This window comes from Amblyomma maculatum, chromosome 5 (genome assembly GCF_055883805.1).
Source record: "Amblyomma maculatum isolate TAMU_Amacu chromosome 5, ASM5588380v1, whole genome shotgun sequence".
Lineage (NCBI taxonomy): Eukaryota > Metazoa > Arthropoda > Arachnida > Ixodida > Ixodidae > Amblyomma > Amblyomma maculatum.
Window position 1 is genome coordinate 148284619 of NC_139348.1, and position 23606 is coordinate 148308224.

At 44.0% G+C, this 23606-nt stretch overlaps 2 protein-coding genes across 4 annotated transcripts in view; one reads left to right on the forward strand and one right to left on the reverse strand.

The window, feature by feature from the left end:
- Positions 1-13317, reverse strand: part of PGAP1 (GPI inositol-deacylase) — a 36536-nt gene extending 23219 nt beyond the window's left edge. Inside the window, exons 1-9 of the mRNA XM_084604637.1 lie at positions 13026-13317; positions 12216-12283; positions 9604-9821; positions 8528-8613; positions 5797-5893; positions 4489-4655; positions 2688-2740; positions 2513-2579; positions 559-744 (exon numbers count right to left, since the gene is read on the reverse strand). Coding sequence (XP_084460763.1) covers positions 559-744; positions 2513-2579; positions 2688-2740; positions 4489-4655; positions 5797-5893; positions 8528-8613; positions 9604-9821; positions 12216-12283; positions 13026-13166 — 1083 coding nt within the window. The 5' untranslated portion in view covers positions 13167-13317. The remainder of the gene's footprint in view (positions 1-558; positions 745-2512; positions 2580-2687; positions 2741-4488; positions 4656-5796; positions 5894-8527; positions 8614-9603; positions 9822-12215; positions 12284-13025) is intronic.
- A 57-nt stretch (positions 13318-13374) lies between these two features.
- Positions 13375-23192, forward strand: PolG2 (DNA polymerase subunit gamma-2, mitochondrial). 3 transcript variants are annotated; one of them, XM_084604639.1, is made up of 9 exons: positions 13375-13528; positions 14341-14504; positions 14931-15019; positions 15580-15715; positions 16902-17001; positions 17437-17625; positions 17745-17920; positions 19730-19826; positions 20534-23191. In XM_084604639.1, exons 2-9 carry the CDS (start codon positions 14395-14397, stop codon positions 20603-20605), a joined length of 969 nt encoding a protein of 322 aa, XP_084460765.1. In that variant the 5' UTR covers positions 13375-13528; positions 14341-14394; the 3' UTR covers positions 20606-23191. The 3 variants fall into 3 exon arrangements, with proteins under 3 accessions (XP_084460765.1, XP_084460767.1, XP_084460766.1); XM_084604641.1 differs by having other exon boundaries at positions 13376-13528; positions 15580-15700; positions 20534-23189; XM_084604640.1 differs by lacking the exon at positions 13375-13528 and adding an exon at positions 13586-13648 and having other exon boundaries at positions 20534-23192.
- Positions 23193-23606: the final 414 nt, after the last annotated feature.

Here is a 23606-nt window from a genome sequence, read left to right on the forward strand (position 1 = left end):
AGGAGCTGGCAAAAGATAAACACGCCGTGAGGAGGTTATCGCTGCACAGCATCTTGGCACGCTGCCAAGAAATGAGCTGTAAATGAGACCACTGAAATGGAGTGACGCGCGCCATCGACATGCAAGCGAAAACGCTCGTGATTTCTGTCGCGGCAACACAAAAACCTTTTTTTGAGCTGCCCCGGTGGCTCGAGCAACGAGACGCAGTTCCTACAAATTTGAAATTTTTCGCTCTGTCGCTGCCGCTCGTCCCTGAGATCGCTCAATCGCTTGCATGTGAGCGAGCTGGCCTTAACGTTTTTTTTTTTTCAAAATTCTCAGGTGCGAAAGTGGAGGGTGGGTTCATTATGCGAGTGGGTTGATTACGCGACAAATATGGTATCGTTTTTTCACATCGTAAGTGCCGTCACAAACCAATTTCTGCATATTGAATTATCGATATATCGAACTATTTCGCGATCCCCTTCGAGTTCGATATATCCGGGTTCGACTGTATTACATCTACAACGGTTTAAGGAAGACCATTTTCCGGTGACCCACGTGCAAAGTGACACACACCTTGTTCTTGTAGACCCGCCAGGAAGGTTCGGTGTGGTCCGACCATTCGCCGGCCGAGCCAAAGTAGGTCAGCTGTCCCTCCGGAACCTTCAGGGCCTCGACAGGAAGACGCTTCCCGTAAGGGCGCCGCATAAAATGGAAATCAACCACCGCCTTGATGTGATCCAGGTCCTTGGTCAGCTGCACCTGAAAGCAGCAGAGCGATTACTGTGATGATTACTGTCTACCGAGCTGGCAAACCCGGTTTCTAACAAGGATGCAATTACACAATTAGCACTCATCTATATTCACGGCAGTGGAAACACTGTCATCAGGAGTCACCATTTTCTTAGCATGTTTTAGGGGGATCCTCCAAGGTGAAGTAAGATTACTTGGGGAGATGAGTTGATGGGGGGGGGGGGGGGCAACGTTAACCAATCGAGTGATTGCAATTTCTTTTTTGAACTAGTACAAACCTTCTATCGAAGCTGTTTATCCTCTCTCGGTCACCGTTTGACTGCGCGGATGCCGGTCGTCAATCACTCTCTTTTTCAAGTCGCTATTTTGCTGATGTACGACAGCACAATAGAAAAAATTGACACTGGCTACCCTTGTGTCAAATGTAACTGATGCCATAAAGAAAGAACTCTAAACAAACTGTCTGTAAACCATAAAACCGAAAATGATACTGAACGACTTTTATACTATGCTTTGCTATACTATACTATAATATAAAATTTCGATACTTTCAACCATTCCTCCCTTCTCAATTCACACATGTGATCTTAACATTGGTTTCATAAGCCAAGTTTTGTTCATGAGTTTAAGCACCATAGCTCTTATTCACTCCATGGAAGCAGTATATGCTTAATCGGCCTTGCCACCTTAACGAGACTACTGCACTACAGCAACAGGATTCGTGCAATGTGGTTATGGTTATCATCACTAAATAGGTGTAACACTTGTATAAAGTAAATTAGGCAGTCTGCTTCCCCTTCCTTTCTTATTTGCCCTCTGGACCTTCTCTCTTCACCTTGAAAAAAGGCAAGTCATACTACTATAGTAGAACCCCTTTCTAGTAAAGTCACTGGGACCAGCAAAAATCTTTACTATATCAGGGTCTTTATCATATCGGTTGTTGGTGATGACATGAAATTTGGTTCATGTAATGAGCTCTTTAATGACTCGCTCATTGGTATATTTATGCCATTGTTAAGTAATTTTTCGCTTAACAGTGTGCTCAGCACTCCACAAAGTCAGGCGGTTAGTTTTACAATGAGCAATGCTAATGGTTATCCTTTACAAGCATGTCCAAAAACAGTTGGAAATTAATATTAATAATATCCGGGCCAATGAAATCAGCAGTATAGAAATTCTGGAACCATTTCCTGCTCCGAAGATACACATGACGAAAGAAATCCATAGAGAGAAGAAAAAGACATTCGTACATATAAAAAAATCCTTCAGTTACAAATTGGTGAAGGACGTCCTATCCCGCTCATTATTGCTTCATTTGCTAGTCGGCATAAAAAAATGTCAAAATGAAGAATGCTAAATTTGCCTGAGAACAACAAAATAACACTGCCTAAAACGCGCTCTTATAAAAGCCAGAGAGTTTGCAAAGTACACAACTGCGTACAAAGTGCCTTAAAGGAGTCACGACCTCGCTTCATGTGTTTAAACATCTCCAAAGCAACATCAGCCTCATTTGCATACCTGAAAACACTTTCCTTATGAGCACAAAAAAAGGGCTGTAGCACAAGGAAGAAAAACGAGGCCACAGTAACACACCAAAGGCAAGGAAACAGGCCACATCGCATGTTCTATGGCTGCCCTCATGTTAAATTTTGCATCCGGACTTTTGACGATTATCCCTGCTTTCTTTGCTCCCTCTGAGTTTGTACTAATAATATTCACAATCGAGGTTCGTGAGCACATCTTTAACATTTTTAACGAGATAAACATGAATGCCTACCTGGCGGTGGTGACGTGAGATGAGGTCGAACAGCGCCCTCGCAGACGCCACCACGAGCTGCTGACACCTGCAAGGACGGAGAGGGGAAAAAAACATGCATGCGTGCCCAGCAACACCAACGACTTTTAATCACCAGCATTAAGGGATGCAGGTGGTTAAACAATGCGTCCCTTACCAAACAATCGTCAGGTGATCGGTAGAACCCCAAACACCTGGCACAGCTGTGCTCTGAAAGAAAGCAGAAGAAAGAAGAAACCAAAGTCTATAATGTTTTTTATTGACACAACACTGTCGTAACGCAAAAATTAAGAACAAGTTTAGAAGAACTGCCAATCTGGCTGTCGAGAAATGATCAACCATGAACAGCCAACATAATAAGAAATTTTAATCTTTTCTTTTTTTTTTACCAGATATGCTGAAGGGCAAATGTACAAGACACCTACACTAGCGCAAACTGCAATAATTCGATCTTTAAGGCAATCCAAAAAAAATTTTCACCTTTTTCTTTTTTTTATAGGCCAGCTACGAATTCAATGCATATTAAAGGTGCTTAACTAATACAGCTGTTCTGATTAATTTAAACTTGCCACAAAACTTCCAGCACCCAAAAGAGCAGCAGCCAACTCCAGATACATCAAGTTTACGGCACCATGTAAGCAGAAAATTCGGCCCCTTCAATCTGTTATTTTGTACACGGTCCAGACAGAGTGTGGCTGTGTCGAGGCCCGAACTGCCCTTCAAGCAATTGGGGTGGTCAGAGTGGACGTCCGGGAAACTATCTTTATTTGCGTTGAAACACATTGCAAGGCACGCAAAGTGCTCGCAGGAAAGTCCCCCTTTCTTAACCCTTGACAATCATGAAAGCCACGTCAGTATTGCCTACACAACACGGCGATTGGTCTACACATCAGCTTCCACATCAGAGAACACAGTCATGGGGCTACGAAAATCGGGTATTTGGCCTTCCAACAGTAAGCCCTCCATGGCAGACAAATTCACAATGTGTGCCGTTAACAAACGACCAGAAACTCCCATTGACGGGCAGGTGTTGCCGCAGGAAGCCATCGTCATGAGTGAAACAAATGATTCTCTTCCTTTGAAACACGTTCCATGCTCTGACCCAAACAACAACAAAAAGTGTGCTAGATACCTCGATGTGCCAAGGAAGAAAGGAGAAAGGAATGAAGAAAGGTGGGACAAAAGTACTCGAAGACACATTTACTAAACAGACTATCTAAGAATACCGAAAACAATGTCATTGTGCGGATTATGAGGAAGACAGGTGAGAGCAAGCTTTTCTCTCCACCACAGGAAGATATAAGCACTGTAAAGATGACAAATATTGTGATGAAGATACCGCCACCAACGACAAATTGGGGAACAAAGCAACTGCGAGAGTGCTTAGTGCTTTATGAGCTGTTGGCACACGTCATTCATTAAGAATGCTTTTAACGAAAACTGCCTATTCCTTCAGACTCTTCTCTTCATTTGCCCACACACTACATAACTGCAGCCTCATTCCATACCAAAATAAACAAAATCTCCGCACAGCATTAAATCAACCTTGCGGGCACAAAAAATCCCGAGTTATAATACACGTGAAACTTGCACCGAGTATGCCATGTTTTTAAAAAGCTATCACTTTCAATAAACCACTCGCTCTGCACTAGTGGCCAGCATTTCATTCTTCAATCTTGAAAAATATGTCTCTTCAGAAACACACCTATAAAAAAATATGTGCATGACATCTTTCCCGAATAACAACGTTAAATTATGCATTTTCCTATGCGATCCTGCCTTGCACAATTCGACAACGTTTGCTCTAATACTGCCTTAACGCTATCTTCACCGTGCTCTTATATTTTGCCAGTCAGCTTAAGCTGACGGTAAATTATTAACTTTTTTTTCCACCAGCCTAACCACTTCCCGTGAACTGCTGAAAAAGAAAATATGCGACCGCTATCGCAACAATGTACCGTGGTGCTGATGTGGTGCGGGTGCGGCTCGAGGCGGGTCAGCTCAGTGCGGACAAGGGTGTCCCTTCGGCCACCGGCAATCGACAGCATTATCACGGGCAGGCGCGGCGGTGACCACGCCGCTTTTATCCGCTCGTACACCGCGTCCAGGTGTGAGTCCAAGATGGCTGCACACAGTACGCAAAAGCACAGACACTGTGCATAGAGAAAACACCACGCGCCGAGTTCAAAACGCTTTCGCGTGAACCGCACTGACCGTCGCTCAACTACCAGTGTATGCAAAATATAACCAGCTTGGAAGTCACTTCCACTGAGCAGCCTTTGCACTGTTTTCGCTGAGTGACACTCGTGCTTCAATATTCTGTTCACATTTCATTAGCTGTTGTCAGCACATCTGCGCAGATCTAAATGCACTCCTATTTATATCATACCATTCCCCATAAACTATGCAAGATACCAATAAACAGCATCCGATTCCCTCTGACAGGTACCAAGATTTCTTCCTTACAGGAACAAGTGCAGTTGATCTAAACACATCCCAGTATAACCCACCTAACTTACATGTGAGGTTACGTACAGTTTATTAGGAATGGACAAAAAGAGGAGCATATAGAGAAACACAAGTCAAAGAAATCAGTCACTAAAGAGGAGGCACAGTACAATTACATGTTTGATCCAAAATTTTGGGCCACACAACCTAAAATCAACCAATATTACTGAAACTCAAATACAGAACTGCCCTGATATCGAAACAAAACACAGCAACGTACAATCTCAAATGCGAGCCTACACCCCGGATGGCCAGCCATCACGGGATACTAATGCCAGAAGTGCAACATGAGTCAATTGATCATTCTACAACGATCGCCCAAAAAAAGGTGATGGCCTCAGAAATAGAGGTGACAACCTCATGTCTAACCAAGGATACTGCCCCATGCAGCAGCAGGTACAGAATAAAGGCCTGCAATAAGCGACACCATACTGGCTATCCTGAGCTGCCTGCCCAGCATAGTTCAATCCTTGTTCAATGCTTAAACCACGAAAGGCACTCAAAATAATGAACACAAGGGGACGTCTTCATCTCCTCAACCCTTTTTCAATGCTTGAAGCACAGAAGGCACTCAAAATAATGAACACAAGGGGACGTCTTCATCTCCTCAACCCTTTTTCAATGCTTGAACCACAGAAGGCACACAAAATAATGGACACTCTGAGCAGCGGAAAGGGAGACGGTCAAGCCCCTTGCTTGATTGCAGAATGGCTTTGGAAGAAACTGGTGCTCTGTCAGTCTGAGAGGGAGAGACTCACCAGCGCTATGGTGTGGTGTGGCGTAGCTCATGATCAGGGACACGCTCTCCGGCTCAAAGTCCTCGAGGGTGAAAAGGGCCCGAGCCACCACGCCACCCTGCAATGGCGGTGTCGTGCAAAGTGTATTACTCATACTAATAGTAGTAAAGAACTCAGCCGAAAGTCACGTCGAGAAGAAGCATGTTCTTCTGGCTGCGGAATGCAAGATAATTACAAACAGTACATGTCACCAAAGCAAGCGCAGACCCCCAACGACGTTCTACAGCCCTTTCACGTGCCATTCATTATCTGGACTGAAAGCAAGAAATTCATGGCCTATATAATGTGCCACGTAACGTTTTTAAAAGCGCATAAAATATTTATAACAGGCTGTCAAAATAGTTAGAAACTGCAGTATTAGCACACCAAGATGTACGAAAACATTTGGTTTTTGAGGATACACATGACGTAAAAAACCCAGAAAGAAAATAAGATAGTTAAATTCGCTTTAAAAAAAAAAAGGTGTGCAGCTGGCTAGAGCACAACTCTTAGGAAAACCAGCAAGTTGAAACTGCGTGCAACTGTGTACAAAGTGCCTTAAAGGGACACTGCATCCATATTTTCCTTTTCTGAAAAGCAATCCCTTTCTGCAAAACAAAGTTGCATTCTGAGGCTCAGTGACAAACAAGTACTAAATGCAGCACCCACAGAATGTTCCCCATGACGACATAGGCTATCTTCTATTCTTAACTGAAAACACTTGATGCCTTCAATTCCTGTCCTCGTGTCTCATGTCCACATAGTACTGCCCTCCGTTCAAGACCAATGTTAAATAGACAGAACACTGGCCAAAAAATGTCATGAGATTATGGTGGAAATGAAAAGACCTTGCCTCACATAGTACAGGTCGAGTACTACAATATGAAACAAAAGAGGTTTTACAAATTTAGGTTGCAATTTAAAATCACATAGAAACAACTGAGGCGCTATCAGTACTTCCACAACTCTGCAAAATATCATTGATATTTATTAAGTTTTTCTTAAACGAATGATATTTTGTTCCTTCTAGGAGTGCTTCTATTTTTATTATATCTTGCGCTCTCTCCAGTGCTTTCTTAAATAAAAACCACTTTTCCTTTTGCATAGACATTGGCATGCTCTCAGCTTTTGTCACCAGATGCACCACAGTGCTTTGATTCCAAAGCAAAAAAAAATACAAAGGGAATGGTCAATAAATAATAATTATATTATATTGCCGCGAAACCTGCAAAACAGTATTTGTTGTTTTTTAACAGCCGCCGGCATACAGGCTTATCACTCTGATTCTGGACCGCGTATCAGTTCTGTAATCTTTGTTTGTTACCGCTCGATGTCGCGAGTCACACCTTTATCAGTTTTGTCGTAGCGCAAGACACACCGAGATCTGTCTGGAAGGTTCCGGCCACTCGGGTGTCTTTCCACAATGTTCCAGCCCGTGCTGGTAGCTGTTTGCGACGTTATCTAGATTGTTCTGTGCAGCCTTTAAATTGAGCGTTGCCGAGTGTGACGGGCATTCTTTGTTCGACGATCGACGAGCACGTTTGTTTCTATCGCCGCCGCCGAGTTGCTTAGTTCTTTTGCGGGCGCAAGTCAGCCCAAATAAAGAGTTTCTTTAGTGCAATTATCGACCCCTTCATTTGTGTCGTCGACCTCGTCACTACTACGTGACAATATTATAATTATATGTAGCACTGCAATGAACGCCGGTAAAAGGCAAACAATAGGAGAGGAAGGGTAGACTTTCGTCATTCTCCTCTTAAGAGACCCTCTAATTTTCTCCTAGCGTTTTCGAATCAAATAGCGAATAAAAGATTGAGCAGAGTAACGTACATGGGTGCATACACAACACAGGTAGGTGAGTGAATTCAGTGAATGAGTGAACTGGTTTGGTTTATGTGGTTTAATGTCCCAAAGCGACTCAGGCTACGAGAGACGCCGCAGTGGACGGGTTCTTTAGCGTGCACTGGCACAGTACACGGGCGCCTTGTGTTTAGCCTCAATAGAAAAGCAGCCATCATGGCCGGGATTTGATCCTATGCTCTTGGGCTCAATGGTCGGGCGCCATAACCACTGAACCACCACGGCAGGGCTGAATAGAATGAATGAAAGAAACCTAGCGTGGCTCCAAGCACTAACTAGCCAAAACACGCGCTTTAACCTCCATATGTCACAAGAACAGCACCTCTCTCTGCACTCCATCCTCTCTCAAATAAACACCTTAAACACTGTTTAGTACATAGCTAATGAGTGCATAAACATGGATACAGAGAAAGAGAGGCCGAGAGAGAGAGGCTGCAGAAGCGCAGTATCAGAGCACGCCACTCACTGCCAATCATTGGCCATTAGAAGAAGATGAAAGGAACAGGCCCCAATAGCACTTTATTTAAATAACATGTTTAGATTAAGATAATTGAGTATATTAAGCAAGATTAAACAAACTGATTATTCCAGATGCCTGATATCTATGTCAATAATTATTTGTTATCTAATTTAAACAAGATGGTATACAAGTAAAGGTCACCTAGGAATAATTAGATGGTTATTAATTTAAACTGTCTTTTTAATTAATTAGCTATGTTACAGACAGCATATTGCTCACTAAAATAGAAAAAAAATTATTTACTCGATTAAATTTACCCAACAGCAGCCCCACTAATCTGCACGATGTACTTGTAAGTGGGAGGTGTAAATTTTTTCCGTTAAGAGTGCTCACCATGGAGTGGGCCACAATGACCAGGCTGGCATTCGGCGTGGCCTTGTACAGGCTGCGGATGGTGCGTACGCTCTCATGCAGGAACCCTGTGGAACAACCGTGACACGAAACCAGACTAAAGCTGCACAACTGGCTAAAACTGAAGTTGCCACAGCAAGGATGGGCAAACGTCGGGAAACTTGAAAGTCGTCATGAAATATCTTGACCCCCTCCCATGATAAAGCTAACTGAATCTACACCTTATTTACCCAAACAAATGTGAGCAATAAGCTCTGAAGTCATGCAATTTTGCTGAGAACTTTCAATGCAGTTATAAAGTCAAAGGCCCCAACTATACTCCGCAATTCGTTACTGTGACCGCAAATGACAATCCAGTTTGAACTCCTGAAAGAATGCTGAAGCAGACTACTCTGCAAGAAAAAGCAATGCACAGCAACACAATACAATACAATGCAATACAATGCAATACAATACAGAAGATGAAGGTGAATCAGGAGTAGAATTCCGAGCGTCACACATGCTTCTCAACCCAACTGTCCGCGTGTTCTCAACTAACTAGCTGCAACCAATAATCAGCAGTTAGAGGGATTATAATGAGCAACTATCACTTACCTTACCTTAACTATACACACCCTGGCCATGCTCACTTCTTCTCAGTTTGTCATTTAACTGTCATTTCTTATGTCATTCTCTTTGTCATTGAAATAGCATTTGCTCCCTAGCCCATTCTACTTTTCTCCTGTCTCTTACCTATATAATTTTTTTTTCTCCATTCGTCCTGTCCTTGAGCTGTTTCATTAGCCTCCAAGTCTCCGACTCACAGACGAGTACTGCGCTGTATAATTGCTGCAAACTTTCTTCTTGGTAATTACGGTAAGCTGAAATCCAAGACCATTAGGGTATCGAGCAAAAAGCATTCCACCCCATTACCACACAAAAGCAACGACAGCCACCTCTGAGCAAACATCACTGCCCTATATGAGCCGGTAAGAACTGCTGATGTACACCACCAGTCGTCACTCTGACATTGAGGCAAATTGTGCAGCAACTCCCGCAGTCACAAGAAGAAGACCCACCAATCTGGTCCCGTAGGAGGGGCCCATACAGCCCCGACAGCTCGCCCTTGAAGTCGGTTGCGAACACGTCAAAGTGGTATGGGAGGCCTTCGAATTCAGCCTTGCGCAGCAACACGGTACCAATGGAGCGAACCTGCTGGTAGCTGCCCGCATTGCCCGGCACAAACAGCACCGGCACGCCACGAAGCTGACCCCTGCGCAGCTGGCGGGCATAGACCCTGCACCACGAATGGGAAGGAATGCGTACAAAAAGCACACACAAAAGAGAGAAAGACTGAGCAAGAAGGCAGCAGTTCGAAACACCATAGCAAAAATGTGTGCCCGTCTAATTATTGTTTATTATTTATATATTATTTATGTTTCAGGTTTATTCCTATGCTCACTACAATTATGGTGCATAAAATCTCAAATTAGGAGAACTAAAATGCAGTTACTAGTTAGCGCTTGTAGTTGTGTCGTCCTTTTTTCTCTCAACTCTGCGTGTATGTGTGCTGCTGTTTCAAAGTACAGGGCAATCCAAAGTTACAGAAAAAGAAATTCAGTAGTAAAGAGAATTCAGTAGTTATAAAAAAAGAGACAGAGAAATACAATGCAATTTTCTCAGCACTGCATAGAAATAGACACCTTTTTTTTTTTTCTTTTCAAGTGACAAGAAAGGTTCCTGCCACATTTGTCACCAACAAGAGACGCTGCAACAACACTATGCAACCTACACACGCAACTGAAGTGCCAGCTTTGGTGGCAAATGCGACACCTCTGGCAGAAAAATGCTAAGCTATTTGCAGAATTCTCCACATGTCTCTCATAATTTCCATAAAATAAAAAAAAACAAGCACCATTACTGTCTATCGTTTTGAATTGTTGAGTTCTTTCATTTTCTATTACTTTTGGATCGCCCTGTATGACAAGCCAAACAGTGTGGCGCAATGCAATGGATGGACAGCATCCGCATATGGCCAAAATTTGCATTTGGTCTTAACTTGCCCCTGTTCATCTGACTTTTCTTATTGTCTGGTCTATTCATGAAAGATGGCCAAAAAAATTCTATGAATTTATTTATTCACATTTGGCATCCTTACAACCATGATAAGATAATACCTTCACAGCCACTATGAGCTTCCAAGAGAGCTCTTGAGCCCCCCCAAAATGCCATAAAAAGAAACAGTAAACAACAAAGATAAGCCACCACAACAAGCAGAGATAGATAAGATAACCCAGAGAGTGCCTGCATACAAGGCAGTTTGCCAATATCTTCATATCTGTCCAAGGTCCCAGCATTAGGATATGAATGCTAGCAATGACAACCACTGCATGCCCATAACTAAAAGTAAATGAAAGCCAGGGCCAAAGTATGGTGATAAAGAATAAAATACATGCAGGTGATAAAGACAAGAAAAAAATACCTGCCTGCAAATAAAAAATAATAAAATTCAAAACAAATTCCTAAAACAAAAATGTACAAAAATAAATAATACAGAAGGCCGAAATGCTAAGCTGGTGAAAATAAATACACACAGACATGCAAAACAAACAAGCATTAACTAAACTTACAGGAGTAAGTTTCGGGCTCTACTCTGAGTTAATGGCATAATTAATTGCTGTATTTCACCATAAGGGGTCACTCAAGGAGCCCTGTGCAATGTTCACGCATATTTACTGTTCTTCATTGTTCTGATTAGGCTTTATTTTTTCGAGCCATACAAATTCGGTTTTGCTGATCCAACTAAATGTAGCAATTGCCCGATAGCCTCACACACAGATTCTCTCCATCACTTACTCTTGTTTTCAATTGCTCGGTGTACTGTTCACCAGTTTTTTTCTGCAACTGGTTTGACTACAAAAGTGTCTTTTTCACAAATAATCATCCAGCAAAAACAAAATGTATGCTCTAGGGTCTAGAGTTTTATCTCATCAAATACCTTTCCAATGTGAAGACTCCTAACTTCACATGCACAACAATTGCGATGCATTAATTAAAACCTTCTTTCCATTTAAATGCTTGTGCTTATATATGCCGGAGGACTTTGAAATTATAAAATAATCAACAATGAATAAATTAGGATTACACTGATTGGTCTAACACAAACTGCAAAAGCATCCTTCAACATCAAGCTTCCCAGTTTCGTATGCACAAATTTATTGATTTCCAGCCTGCTGAGCTTCCTAACCTCTGTGATCTTTCCTCGCACTTTAGCACTGTTTTTTGTCCTTTTTGTTTTGTTCCCGTGACTGTCTTCTTTGTGTGCGCAACTCATCATTAAGAAAATAGAAGTCTCCTATCACTGATATAAAGCCAGCCACTTCCATTGATGGAGCTGACAGGGTCAAGTAGGTCACATGTGAGTGACAGGAAAACAATGGCATACACTGCTTCTGAATTCATTCATTCTGTATGAACACTGCAGCGGGATAAATGAGGTCATATGGGATGAACTGGGTGAATTCATTACAACAGCCTGAGAGAATACCATCAACTCTGCAAGAAGACATGGCAACAAGCGAAAATGTCATGATAAAATGGTTATACTTTTTCCATTCAATATCAGTTAAGCAGATAGATATGTTCTGGTCACAAGTAATAAAAGCCAGAGAGGTAAAAAACTTTTTCTCACCCTTCTCCATACACAATGAGACGGTACCTTGGATACCTCTGCTGGACATCTTTACTTAGCTTGATGGGCTGGAGAGAGAAGCAGATAGTTAAGTATGATGCATAACAATATTTGTTAGCAACACAATCACCATGAAAACGATTAAGTTTATCGCCCAGCACTGAAAATACATTGAAAAATATTTCCTTTAATTCACCTATATGAGATGTGCAGTCTAAATTGCTGAGGTGCTCGGTGTACAAAGACCTGAATGCATAGCTAAGTGTAAATAGCACAATTCAAAGCGTACACAAAAGCATGCTTCAGTTAACAAATCGAGGATGGCTCGCAAGATTGCACATCTGTTATATTTCAGCTTATCTGCAAGGTATGGTACAATAGTGTACGCCAGTAAGCCAAAACCGCTCTAACAGAGTTACAGCGGATCCGCCTTGGTAGGTAACGAGGAAACAGATTTTATTTAAGACAGTTGTCAGCCGAATATCGGTCTACAAAGATTTTATGAGCCAAGAAAAAAAACTGTAAAGTAAAGACAGCTGGAGCACAGCTAAGCGAAACTTGACATACATTCGCCTTGCCTAATTGCCCAAGCTAGCAAACTAGCAAGACAGCAAACCTTTCCACTTACTATCACAATATGATTCATGAATTTAAATAAGTTGCAGCAGGCATCGACAGCATGCGCTCTAGCTCTCTTGCCTAGAAATGAACTTGCGCTTTGCGATCCTGTCAGAGCGTACGGCTAGTAAAAATTCTCACTGCACCGCTCGGTTCATAATTCAATAAGACAGGGATCAAGATTAAGCTTACAATGAACTCGGGAAGTTCAAACATGTATGTCATATCGCACGCATTCTTCTCCCAGTTGGTAGTAAGCACATCGATGAACCCGATGAACAGAAGTACGAGCGCGCACACCCCCACGAAAGCTTTCGCACCGAAGTAAATCATTTCTTCTTCCTTTAAGCAAAACCTAAACCGCACTTTTAGTCCGTCTCCGCTTCATGCTGCGCGTTCCGCGTGAACACCTTAGCAACCCTCCGCAGTGTACCGGCGTTACCGGCGTTAACCTGCCGCAACGCGTGCTTTATGTGCTTTATCGACAAGCGGCCTTGGCCCAGCCAGGACAGGAGCCGGCCGCACGGCGGTCAAGCCAAGACGGGAACCGACAAACGATCGCTAGATGCAAGAGAAGGCGCTTTGAACGATTGAACCGGGAGGTCGTTTTAAACTGGCGCCCACTTTTCAGCTGATCGGATGTAGCACGCGACTTCACACACAGCAGCTGTGTTGAACTCGCTGTCAGAGCGCAGGTGATGGCTTGTCGCTATTGTTGTTGGCTTTCAATTGTTTCGATTTGCCTTGCTTCGCCGCGCGCGTGGTCACGGAAGTGCAAGCACTGCGCGTATACTGCGCGGGTGCATGAATAAATGGTGTGGTATACGTTTTACATGCTGTGCACGGCACTTGGGCGCCTTGCAGTAGTGTTTAAAATAGCGCACATGCTATTTGCAGCTGGCAACTGCATATTGTGTACTGCGCACACATTTAATCGCTACCGCGTCGAGCGTAGTTCGTTTGATGTTTGAGGGAGACGGCGTTTTTGAACCTTCATAGGCAGTGTCTTTCATCAAAGACACAATAATCCGCTGTCGTTCGGAGAACGCCGTGAACAGTGTATTTAGTCAGTCAACTGCCAGCAGAATACTATCTGTTGCTGCCGTTTTGATGTGCCTTGCAAGAGTGTTCATCGATGAACGGGGCCGCTTTTGCGGAAACGTTAGGGACATGACGTGCGTACTCTTGGGTTGTATGCTGTGATTTATCGGCAAGTAATGCAAAGCATTCTTCATTACAAGGACTTCGCTTGTGCTTTGCGCCTTCGCTCATTTGAGTCCATACGTGTTTCACACTCATGATCACATAAGAGACATTTATATTCCATCAGTATGTTCCTGACTTATGGCCTGATTAAAACTGTATCGTCTTTCTTTGTTATTCTCTAAATTTAGTTCATATCAGTGCACTGTGAGCTGATTCCATGGGTGACAAACATAGTAGATTATTTTGCTTTTTATTGGCCCTGCCATGCACGAAATAACATTGGACTTTTGCTCCGCAACAGTTTACAGAAACATCGCAACTGCGTGTTCGCTGAGGTCAGCATGTGCAGAGATCCATGGGCCCGTCGGCAGCATTCATGCAGTTGCTGCACAAGTATGGATTTGTGGGCAAGACAACTTACGGACCTTGTGGTACACTGCTTCGTGACAACCTGAGACGTGAATGGTGAAGTGTTTTTTTATCTTACAAACAGATGCACTGTAATCTGCAGTGTGAATGCTGTGTGATGCACTTACCATCATTGCATAAACATATAAGTCGGTGGTTTAAGCTTCCTTATGCTCAAATGGTTAAGCAGTCTATATCAATTGCTGTGCAGCTCAGCAGAGCCCAGCAGCCTTGCTGAGAACTTCCTCAACCTTTATATTTCAGTTTATTTGCTAGCTTAAGTTTGTAACAGTAACAAAAATGTAGAATAATATGACTTGCCATGCTATGTTGCACATAGAATGTGGAAGTGATATGTCCGTCAAATTTATTTAGTGACGAGAATCGCGTGTATGCGGGAAAGGAAAAAAAGTTACTAAGGTCGGAATACGCCAGCTGTAGTAGTAGATAGGATTTCCTTGTTTACCGACTGTGGCTTTGCAGGCGGCGGCATATTCTCCGATCAGCAGAGGCCAGTGTGCTACCTGTAGAAGAAGCATGGCCAGACCAGCTCAATGTTGATTCACCTGAAGGTGAGCAAAAGCGTGTTAGAGCAGTGGTAAACGAAAACCAAGAGTTGTTAGGTTCACTCAAGCACCAGCGAGTATCCACCATGCATTGCTTCAGGGCATTTTTTATTGACTCTGCCACTTATGTTCAGCACGCTATCTTGTCCTCTGACATTTGCTATAAGCGTGCTGAAAGGTATAGGGCCAGACACAGGCACCAAAAGCAACACATTATTTTCTGCCATTCATATGTCATCATTATACGTCATTTTATCCCCTTTCCCTGCTGCTTATGTTCAAACATTTCTTCTCTCCATTTATGAGGGTCAGCCAATCAATGGCACAATTATGTTTTAATTTTCACAACTTCAGTTGCTCAGGCACAGCACAAACCTCAGACAGTTGCAGGAAGTTGAGATGAACAGAACAGACCTATCGCACACTGTTTCAGGGTTTTTTTGTTATGGGTTCTTGCCTGTTACTACACTGTATATTTCATTTTGCAGCCTCGCTGACTCATTGCTGTTGACAGATATGTTCTCTGTAACAATCTCTTATTTGGAACTCGCTTCCCGATTTTGCAGACCTGAAGTTGCTGTTTGACGCTGCCAATGAGCTGGTTGATCCAGAGTCTTCCTTTGGGCTTCTGCTGAGCAGCAAAAGCAGCAGGGCCTTGTTTCCGGACAGACCAACGCAGAGCCAACAGTGGGCCAACTTTGTGTACATTTGACCTTCAGAAACGATATGGCTGTACCCCCTGTCAGGAATCGGGTATCAGCATTGAGCAAGTGAATGGGACTTAAATACTCTGAGAAAAACTGTTTTGGGGACAACCACAGAGCAAGGATGTACAGATGAAACTCTGCTCTCTAGCAATGCGGGACAGGGCAGTGTTTGTGGTCTGGCACATATAGTCACTACCACCTACAAGACCACAGTTATACAAAGCTCCACAATCATGCTCTCTAAAGCATATTAGCTGTGAAGGAAATCTGCAATTCCTGAATGCTGGAACCATGCTCAGCACAGCAGTTTTGAATGCAGCAGCACCATTTGGTGTAAACACTGCAGTAGTAAGAGATATCTTATTCTGGATATTTTAGATACAAAAGAAACAAGTTAATAGACTGCAGAGCACAAACCACACAAAGTTTAGAGCCGAGCAGTATGCACATATCAGCGTCCGTTTTCGCCTATGGTCTTTTTCACATGCATTACTAAAAGCTATATAAGCTACAGCTGCCATCCTTCAAAGGAATGAAGGGTAATGTTCTGCACCTCTATCTCCTCATCCCTTCTCCTTACATTTGTTTATTGCATTTCCTTGTGCTCGTCTTTGGAAGAATAGTGAATTGGGATTTTGACATTTTGATTTCTTTATACTGGTGTCAACATAACTCTGTATTGCTATAGTCACATAGAACTTATGTCCGCAGTAGCCAACACACACAATTCCTCCATCGCAGAAAGTAGTCTGTTAGGGCTTTTCAGGTCAACTATATAAAAAGCTAACAGTCAGAGCAAATTAAATGTGCTAGAATTTTAATGCCTCTGGCTTGCTTGGTATAGTCATTTTTTTTTTTTCTTTTTTTCATGTGTTTCCATTACCAGCCATAGCCATGCAAGCCTCCCTTCCATGATGAGGGCCTCAACAAGCCTATGCCATTCGTTTTTAGATTGTACTTCAAATCTGGCTCATAAGTCGTGTAAACTGCACTCATATTGTATTAGGCACAGTGAACTCTAACACATACAGCAACTCTCTTCCCACCATTTCTTTTTTTCTCCGTATTCAGATAGCAGTTACCATCATCCACACTGTCATTTGTGCCGAGTACACTGTCAATGTCTGCCTGCCCAACTGGGCTGCGTAATGTGTTTTATTTTTCATCCTGGATGTTTGCAGAGCTGGGACATTGGAGCAGCTGCTGTTTTTCCCGGCCCCGGGGGAAGAAGCACGTTGGCTCACTCACTGGCAGCGACAACGGCTACGTTGGTGGAGGCAGGTGGGTAGCTAAAAACTTATGCACACGGTCTCAACTGTGCCAGAGTTGATTTGCATCCGTATTGCAGTTGCAGTTGACGCAGGACTGAAATGCCAAATTCACTACAAACTTACGCGAGGAATAGTTGCATGAGGATAAAGATCTGACGAGCAGTGAAGGCAAAAGAGCAAAGCACTCGTTGCTAGTGTGACACCACTGGCATGACTACAGGAAAGCAATTGCAAAATGTTCTGTTTTTCTCAATGGACTTGACAAGGCTGATAATGACAATCAGATTTTCTCATATGGCAGTCATGATTGTGACAGTGATGTGTGCTCACAGCTTTGTTTCCTTTTTTCACAGCACACTCGAAAATTGATGATGATGACAAGGTTGGTTCATCTGCCTATAGTAATCGCGATTGTGTTGCATGAGAGAGTGGCATATGTTTGCAGCTTTCGCGGCGTCCATGGGCATTCCAGCTGGAGCAGACGGGGTCCCAAGAGTCGCACGTGGTCCACGCGGAGTCGGGTCCCCTGGAGAGGCTCTGGAGCCGAGGACGCCTGGTGGCATCCATTGGAAGCCTGGAAACAGCAGCCGAAGCGTTCCTCAGGGACGCTCACCAAGAAGGACCCCACGGACAGGTCAGCCACAATAAATGGCCACCGCTATTTTCCCTAAGGCATATCCCTGGCACTTATGCACGAACGCACCCAACATGTCACTATTTCTTTCGACAGTCTTTTGCTACGAAACCACGCAGGTGCTGTCGCTGCACCCAGGCCTTGCCCCATTCCAAGCAGCCGTGGCCACATCGGGCAGCGCGGCTTCACTGAAGCCCCTAGCACAGCTGCTGCAGAGGCAGCTGCGGGGAGCACTGGCCATCTACACCAACCCTGGGCTGGGCGCTCAGACACCGCTTAATGAACAGCTGGCCAGGTAGGCACGACTAGCAAAAATTAGAAAGTGCCTTTTCTGCCTATGCCCGACTCCGGTATTGTGCCATTATACAGGGCGTACGTGTATATTGTATACTTGCACTTGATGACGTATATTTATAGTATTGAAGCGAAAAGCTTCACTAGGCTAGTCAACACCAGATCTGGCGTGCGTGTGATCACTTTTAGCCGCAGCTGCGCATGCGGGAATTCGCCGAGTGACGTCACTAGAAGAGGCGCAGGTGTTTGAAGCAAAACGCTTCACTACGAGGGTCAGAGCCGAGCTTCGCGTATGCCGTGACATCACAGCCAAGGCCAAATGCGCAGCCCCCTCACAAAGCTCTGCCAGCGTTGCCTAGCAGCGCTTAAAAGGTGTGCGACTCCTCCTCATTAAAAAAAAAATTAGTATCCATCCGGGAATCGAACCTCCACCGCTTGGATCCCTGGCCGAGTGCTTTACCGCTGTGCCACGCCGTAGGTCGTGAAGCTCCGCTCATAATTCCGCTTGTGTACCATGAAGATGATAGCGGGATTCTGCGCGTGACAGATGCTGCGACTGGCGCGCAATTTGAAAGTACCAAAGACTAAAATAGTTAAGCACTCAATTAAGGGGACGTCAAGGATATGAGGTCACCCATCTGCCATCATCTGTGAGGACCAAGAGGGAACGAGTGTGCTCCAACGCTGCCGAGCGGCGCTTCTTGCCTTCCGCGAGTGACAGATGCTGCGCCTTTCCTTTCCTGTAAACGAATTATAGAACGCTGGTGAACTTAGACGCACTCGACATGGAAGCCAAGGATAGTTTAGCTGCTGATGAATGGCGCAGAAGACTAGAGAAATTAACTTCTGATCTCGAGGTAGTCACTACTTTTCGCTATGTATATCCAGGCAAAGCAGAGCTAAGCCATGTTTAATTTTTATTGCAGATGCTTGCACCTTTCTATGTTCATTTTCTACCACCTTAGTTTTCTTGTGAGACCGCACTATTTGTATTAATAAAACTAACATAAAATAGGAATCTGGGCATCTTGTTTAGGGCTAGTTGCTGGATTTTGTACTAGGTTCTAACCATATGAAGAAGGCACAAGGACTGTGTGTGTAGAACAAATGACAGCTGATACTCCAACCTCCAACATAGCAAACCTTTCTTTGCTGATTGGCAGTTCAAAAGGGCACAAGTTTTCTTTTTAAGATTAAAACGATTTTTTGTACTTGGTGCTTCAGAACCTATCAGCCTTTTTTGAAGCATTGTCTACTGTGTTGTGCCTACGAAACCTTGTGTGCAGGCATTAAACACTGCCTGCCTTATTTAACTTTACTACACTACTATATAGTTAATGCTGCTTAGTGTCCTAAAGCGACTCGAGCTGTGCAGGACAGCAGTAATTTTGATCACCTATAATTGTTTATTGTGCACTGACATCGCACAGTCCACTATGCCCTGCATCTTGCTACTATCGAAACATGGCCGCCACGGCTGGGATTGAACCCACATCCTTGAGTTCGGCAGATGAGTGCGCTAACCACTGTGCCACCACGAATTCCTTTTGCTTGTGGTTTGGTCCGAGGTAATGCTTTTATGTAAAGGATAAAGACACATTGATCAATTAATATTTGATTCATATGTGCCCACTTTGTTCTGCACGCCTCACTATGTCCATTCATCTTGTTCACACATCATCTTAACGTCCTGTCTGAAATCGTGGTTCCTTTTCTCCACAACGTTGGATGAACTGGCTGAAAACTTCCACTTGTTGATCCCACTATGTGTACAAGACTATTCGACTAATTTTTAACATGCACAATGCAGGTTTGACGAGATGGGTGTGGTGGCAGTGGTTATTTTGGACGAGACAACACTGAAAACAGGCGTTGCCCACGTTCGTCACCGAGATACGGGGCTCAAGGTAAGGACCATATTGGCAGCGATAACATCAAAGTTTTTTTCTCTTAAATAAGGCTTATGCCCAGTATAGCGCCAGGAATGTGGCTGGTTCTAACTTAGCCTATTGGTTATGTTGATGTTGAAAGGAACTTGTTTGAAATCATTCTTTTTGTTCTACACACAAAACATTTTAATTCTAGTGGAAGTTTGTTACATTCATGGTGGATATAACCCTGTGGTGCATGCAATGGCATATACAGGACACAGGGAGTTGCAGGAATAATATTTTACAAAGGCCGTAGTGTCTGTATCTATTTGCCCTATCTGCATTAGGCAGTTGTGTACATTTTCATATGCACCAAATTATTGACATTTTCTTCGTGTTTTGTAATATTAGTCTGCTTTTGCTGTAAAAGCCGCCCTAGTATGTGTGCTGTCAGTATTTTCCAGTTGAATGGATACTTCTTTACCTCAGCAATAACTCTGCAGTGCCCTTTTTCTGGTGGCTTATTTTATTTTTATTTATGCATACGTTTGACTTAAGTCATTTTCTCCCACACCCCTGTAATAATGCCTTCTAGTGAAATGTACATATTGAAATTAATGAAGAAAAGTAAAACCTTTCAGTGTTATTTAGTGTGCTTATCACATCTGACATATCAGTGTATGTTAACATATCCTTTACTTTGTACATGACTGAATGGAACCTGCACATTTCCTTCTGTGCAGGAGCAAGTTCACGTGACTGACGTGCACAGGAAGTTGCCACTGTATCTGCAAGCTGCGGAGAGCTCCCAGTGACACTCCACTTGTCTATATGGTTTGCCTGACTGATCAGGCTTCCAGCCGCCCAACATCTTGAGGGCAGCTACTAGTCGATACTGTAGATAAAATACGCCATTGAAAGATTAGATTAACCTTGGCCCTGTATGCCTAGCCTGCAGACATACTGTATCACATACTGTACAGACTGCACAACTGTAAGTAGCCACCATCTACACTAGCAAAAGGTGTTGGCAGTACCAAACTACTTTTCCAGACTCCTTTTGCTCAAAGTTTCAGCTATCCTAGATTCAGACAACCTACTGTAAGATTACAAACACCAATTAAACCCTAGCCTACTCAGTGAAACAATCCATAATTTTGATAAATGTGTTTCTGCATCATATGTGTAATGCAATGGTATTTAATTTCACTATTGGTTTTGATTTAGTTTAGTTTACATAGTTTTATCATTGTATTCTCTCAGAAGTTGGCCAAAATTGCCTATTTTAATCCCCTAGTGTTGTAGTCTTTGCATGTTATACAGTTTATAAAATTAGGGGTCATTAACAAAACAGTGCTTTAAGATGAGACATTTGTTTGCATTGCACATGGTTAACCTTATATGGACAGCCTAGTTAGGGTCTTCTAGCCACCCTATTGTTCCACAACCTGAACTTGACATATTTTAGAAGAATGGGGAAGAAAAATGATGGCTTTTAGTGTAGTGAGACCAAATGCAAATTAAGTGCTCTGGCTGTTTGGTTTTCACTTAGTTTCAGGTGACGCATACTCATTAGCATACTTTCATAATCTGCCACAATATGTGAAAGGCCACACAGCACATATATGAAGCCTTGCTTTAACTTAAGCAAGCTGTACGAACATGCCTGCATGGCCTACGTGTAGCATGTCCAAGGGTCCCAGTGGGTTCCGTTCTGAAAAGTGCAGCCAAAGTTGGCTTTTTCTACCGATTCGGTTGTAATGTGGCGTCGTGATGTCACACATGTCAACAACCAATCAGTGTGGGGTCATGTCACCTGCCAGCTACCACCTACTGAAAACGTGCTCATGAGGAAGACCGGACCAACTAACATCAGCAATATGCTGTGAGGACTTGCAGTACCAACACACTAAATAATGTGAGTGGAGGAAAGTAGTATAAAGTGCGTTTGACGCAAAACTAAACTGCCACATTCATGCTTGTATTCCATGTAGAGTTGGCATTGAGTGGCTTTCGACCGAGAGGCTCCCCTGATGGGGCAGGTAGGTCACCGCCGCTTGCGGCGGGGGCTAGCCTGCCACCGAATTTTTATCTGTTGTAGGCCGTCATTGCACCCGCCACCTCTTCGGTGGTGGACGACGGTTGTTGCGGCGCGTGTCTTTCTTTCCCTCTTCCTTTTCTTATCTTCTGTCTGCACGAGGCAGCGGAGGTGGCTCAGCTACAGAGCCAGTAGCAGGCCCGTGCATTTTCGTTTCCTTCTTCCTACAGCCACAACAACAACAACTTTATGCAATTCCATTTGGTTTTTAGCATATCCCAGTATCCAAAGCATGATGTAAGTACTATGGACCCGGTGGCACGACCAAGAGCTGTATTCCATAAGCTTCCATTAAACATTTCGGATCCATTTGGCCCTTTGGAATTGGATGGGTGACGAAGCCAAGGCTTTCAAGCATTCGTGGGAGGCGACCAGATCAATAACTGGCTCATTATTGACTGCAACTGAGCATTGGATCGTATAATGGTGGCATCCGCCCAAACAAAATGGGAGGCCCCGAATCTTATCCTCACAATTTTGAACACGACGCCGCCATGATAAGGGGGCCCTAAGCTATGGTGGCCATACTATCATAGTCATTATCTCCCTAACCTCGAGGCATCTGATAGGTAGAAACGCCGCAACAGGAAGTGACGCTGAGTTACGGTTCCGCGGCATTTCCACCAACCTGGTGACTCGAGGTCGGGGAGATGACGCTTATGAAAACGGCGCAAAACTCGAAATTACGGACCCGGGTGTTGAGAAGTCGTTCAGTACCGCGGTGTGACATTGTCGCTCAGTTTCAATGTCCTATCTGCTCTAGTGATTGTTCGGCGCCGCAGTTTCAGACGAGCACGCTCCGAAAAGCGGCACTCGACCCGCGCAAGTCTGGTAACCCGCATTGCTGTCCTTGCGTCACGTCGAGTCGTCTTCAGGACCAGGCTGGACTTCAATGGTGTGCGACAATTGACGATCATAACCACCAGGCGCTCAGGCCGAGGCGACCGTCCGCAATTGTCTGGGTCCGCGCAGCTTGCGAAAAGATCATCGTGAGCGCGGTGCCAGGCCGCCGCACAAAATCCAAGCTCTTGACAAAACTTGCTCGTGCACGGTGCTCGCCACAACGCTAAAGCCGAGAACTTGACGCTTTAAAACACAGAAGGCAATTTACAAACAGCGCCGAAAGTTGGACATGACATCACCTGTCTGATTCGCGTCGTCTGCGCGCCGCGGACGTCATAAAGATTTAACTGTTACAAATACGCGTCTAGTTACATTTGTAGGTGCTCATTGGACGGCCACAGCAGGTTTTAGAATCTTGAAAGCCCAATTACCCTTGTTGTGGCTGTAGGAGGAAGGAAAAGAAAATGCACGGGCCTGCTACTGGCTCTGTAGCTGAGCCACCTCCGCTGCCTCGTACGGACAGAAGAGAAAGTAGAAAAGAAAGGAAAAAGAAGAGAAAGACGCGTGCCGCAACAGCCGTTGTCCACCACCGAAGCAGTGCCGGGTGCAATGACGGCCTACAACAGATAAAAATCGTTGGGGAGTTGACCTACCGTCCCAGCCCCGTAGGGCCAGGATCTGCCACCCTTCACCACCTCCCCCGTGTTAAAGATTCCCAGGTGGTCGAAAACTCTCCGTAGCCCTCCTCTACGGCTCTTTCCACCTTTCTTCCCTTACTGTGCTGTTCAGGTGTCCACAGAAACAGATACTGCGTCTTTCCCTTCCATGTGAACCAATTATTATCTAACGTGCACTGGCATGGCACAGCACACAGA